The following is a 3,222-nucleotide window of genomic DNA, read 5'->3' as shown; positions in this document are numbered from 1 at the left end:
TCTTTGTTGAAGAGGGTCTGTGCAATCCTTCTGCCTAGTCCGCCATCTTGCCCTGCCTCCACTTCCTAATATCTTGCTTTCTGAAGAGCACGTTGCCTCTGTGGTATCCTTCCTTATTATATATAACCTCAGCTTAACCATGAGAAAGCATCAGGCAAACTTGAATTGAAGAGCATTCTAAGAAATAACTAACTGGTACTCTTTGAAATTTTATAAGTAACTTTCATTCCATTAAACAAACCTTGCTGTCAAAAGCACACATACTATAAAATTGACAAAGATTGAAAATACCTGAAAAAATTGTTCCTTTAGAGAGATATTTCATTAAATCAATGAAGTGATCAAAATGTTACCTGCCAGTGTGCCTAAAATAAGTGTACAAATAGTTTTATAACACATTTCCATCACTTCTCTCCACAGGCGACTCAGCTAATCTAACCTGCAGAGCTTTCTTTGGGTACAGTGGAGATGTCAGTCCTTTAATTTACTGGATGAAAGGAGAGAAGTTTATTGAAGATTTGGATGAAAATCGAGTTTGGGAAAGCGACATTAGGTAAAATATTTATTTTTCTTTTACCTTTTACTGTCAAGATTAACATTTGCTCTGTTGGGGAATAGAAAGGAAGCTGGAAGAAAATAAGGTGATGTTTTTCCTTAGACATTTTTTTGGGGAGAGGGTTACCATTATAATAAAAATGCTGCAGTATTTAATTACAAAGAAGAAAAACACTGTTAAGAAACTGACTATGAAATTGCAAAGAATTAATGCTATTTGCAAAGAATTTGAGAGGAATAAAGAAAAGCATTTTCACTAAGGAATGTGCTGTGTGTGAGATGGACCAAAATACTGTAAAGTGCAGAAAATAGGATAATGTGTCTTCTGTTTCCAAGAGCTCTTATTTATTTACTTATTTTTCATTGTTGAGAGGAAATGGTTCACATGATACTAGGACTAAACCAAACACAATCTCTGCCATTTCCTGTTAAATACTTTTACATATTTGAGCCAACAAGTAGATCATAAAGCATGAGGGGAGTAATAAGGACACAGAAAATGTTCTCATCACCTTTGTTAGTCTGACTTTAAGCTCTAAATATTTATATAGTGAACATAATCAAGAAAGTAACCATTAAAAAATACTATCAATTTTGAGGGCATAATGCCTTACTTAGTCTCTTCTTAAAAATGCATTTATTTATTCATTGACTTTTAAGTATCAAGGTATATGAAGGAATCCCTGGGTGGAGCACCTGGTTAAGTGCTGGACTACCAACAAAAAAAGTTGGTGGTTCAAATCTACCCAGAGGCACCTTGGAAGACAGACCTAGAGGGTCACAGCTTTGAAAGCCCTATGGAGCTGTCCTACTCTGCACACAGAGGGTTGCCATAAGTCAGAATTGACTCAAGGGCAATGAACAACAATAATATCAAGGTATTTAATGATGACTAAAATTTTGCTTAGGTATAGATATTATTTTTAATAATAATGTAATAAGCAAAGATATTAATAACTGAGCTATAACAGAATCAAATTGTTGATCATTTCTGAACATTCTCCTACCGAAACATTGCATTTTCTGGGAATATATGAACACTTGAATCAAGGTTCTCCTTCTTAAATATTAAAACCTTGACAATTTTATCAAAGGTATAAGAGAAAATATTGTTCAGTAGAAAATTAAATGGATAAAACTGTCATATAAGATTATTTCAATTTTTTTTCCTGGCAACAAATACAAAGAAATATCATAACTTAGAGTGTTCCAATTGGATTTTTGAAAGCTCCATTGGTCAATTAATTCTCTAGTATATTATAAAATGTTACTTTGCCATTATTCATATTTAAAACTTCACTAGCATAGTGCCTAAGGCACTTGACTGCTAACCAGAAGGCTGGCTGTTCAAACCCACCAGCCACTCCTCGGAAGGAAGATGGAGAAGTCTACTTCCATAGTGATACTGCCTTGGAAACCCCAGGAGGGGTTGCTATGAGTCAGGTCCGACTCATAACAACAACAACAACACTATCTTTTACCCATAGAGATTGAAATGTTAAAATTAAAAAGGGACAATAAACTTTCTTACTTTTTCTCCCTCTGGTTTTGTGTGAATTCAAAGAAGGTTCTAGAAAGGTATTTTTCTTTCAATTTCTATTAGAAATTGTTGAGCAGAGATGAGTTACCAAATAAGTGAAAGGGTGGAGGTGGAGACATTCAGAGTAGGGACAAAAGGAGCCCTAATTTTCCACTCAATGGTAGTGGGTTTGGTTTGGTTTTTTTGGTTAGTTTGGAAAAAAGTTTTCCACTTGCTCTGAAATTAATAAAATCTTTGAGAGTAAAAGGAGTGTTTTTTCTATTAATTTTAAATATGAGAATTAAACAGTTTATCAGAGCATTTCTTCAGGTTTATTATTTCACTTTTCTTTAAAAATAGGCAATTGGTTTTTATCATTAAAAAAAAGTCAGGGTAGCAAGTTACAACAAAGGTCAAAATAGCTCAGAAATGTTTTTTCGTTCTTTTCTTTCTTCCTCTTTTTAAATTAACTTTATATAAAATTAGGCCTCCAGCCTAAGACATTAGAGTTTCCTCTCACCTTTACATTATATTTCTTCTTAAAGAGAAAGCAATTTGTAAACTTTTCTTCAAGGTCTCTCTCACCTCTTTGTTATGACAGTGTGATTGTCCTGCTAAGAGAGATAATTAACTGCAACTTCATTAGCATCTACAAAGACAAGCTTCCTCATTAGAAGTGAGGAAGAAAAGGGCATGATATAATTTAATTAAGATAGCATCAATTCATAGCCAAATTTGAAGCACAGATGCTGTAGGTATTTTTATATCAGACTCATCTACATTTCTTTAATTTTCATGTATGTATATGTTTGTGTGGGGTTTTTTGTTTTGTTTTGCTTTATATTTTAGAATTCTTAAGGAGCATCTTGGGGAACAAGAAGTTTCCATCTCATTAATTGTGGACTCTGTGGAGGAAGGTGACTTGGGAAATTATTCCTGTTATGTTGAGAATGGAAATGGCCGTCGCCACGCCAGCGTTCTCCTTCATAAACGAGGTGAGTGTAACCTTCTAAGCCTGAGTGGTCAACTGATTCTACAATGAGAGGGAAATTATTAGGGAACCTCCCCTTCAAAAAATCTGTTTTTCTATACACATTTATCCTAAATAAAATATTCACATTAGCATAAGAGCCATCGGGGCAGACAGC

At 34.2% G+C, this 3,222-nt stretch overlaps 1 protein-coding gene across 1 annotated transcript in view; it reads left to right on the top strand.

Moving 5' to 3' along the window:
• Window positions 1-3,222, top strand: part of IL1RAPL1 (interleukin 1 receptor accessory protein like 1) — a 1,063,022-nt gene that overhangs the window by 987,036 nt on the left and 72,764 nt on the right. The window contains exons 6-7 of the mRNA XM_042782732.1: window positions 421-553; window positions 2,924-3,069. Coding sequence (XP_042638666.1) covers window positions 421-553; window positions 2,924-3,069 — 279 coding nt within the window. The remainder of the gene's footprint in view (window positions 1-420; window positions 554-2,923; window positions 3,070-3,222) is intronic.

This window comes from Orycteropus afer, unplaced genomic scaffold, assembly GCF_000298275.1.
Source record: "Orycteropus afer afer isolate SDZICR_OR568_19922 unplaced genomic scaffold, OryAfe1.0 scaffold00434, whole genome shotgun sequence".
NCBI lineage: Eukaryota > Metazoa > Chordata > Mammalia > Tubulidentata > Orycteropodidae > Orycteropus > Orycteropus afer.
The sequence above is the reverse complement of the archived record's forward strand: the minus strand, read 5'-3'. Positions and strand labels throughout refer to the sequence as shown.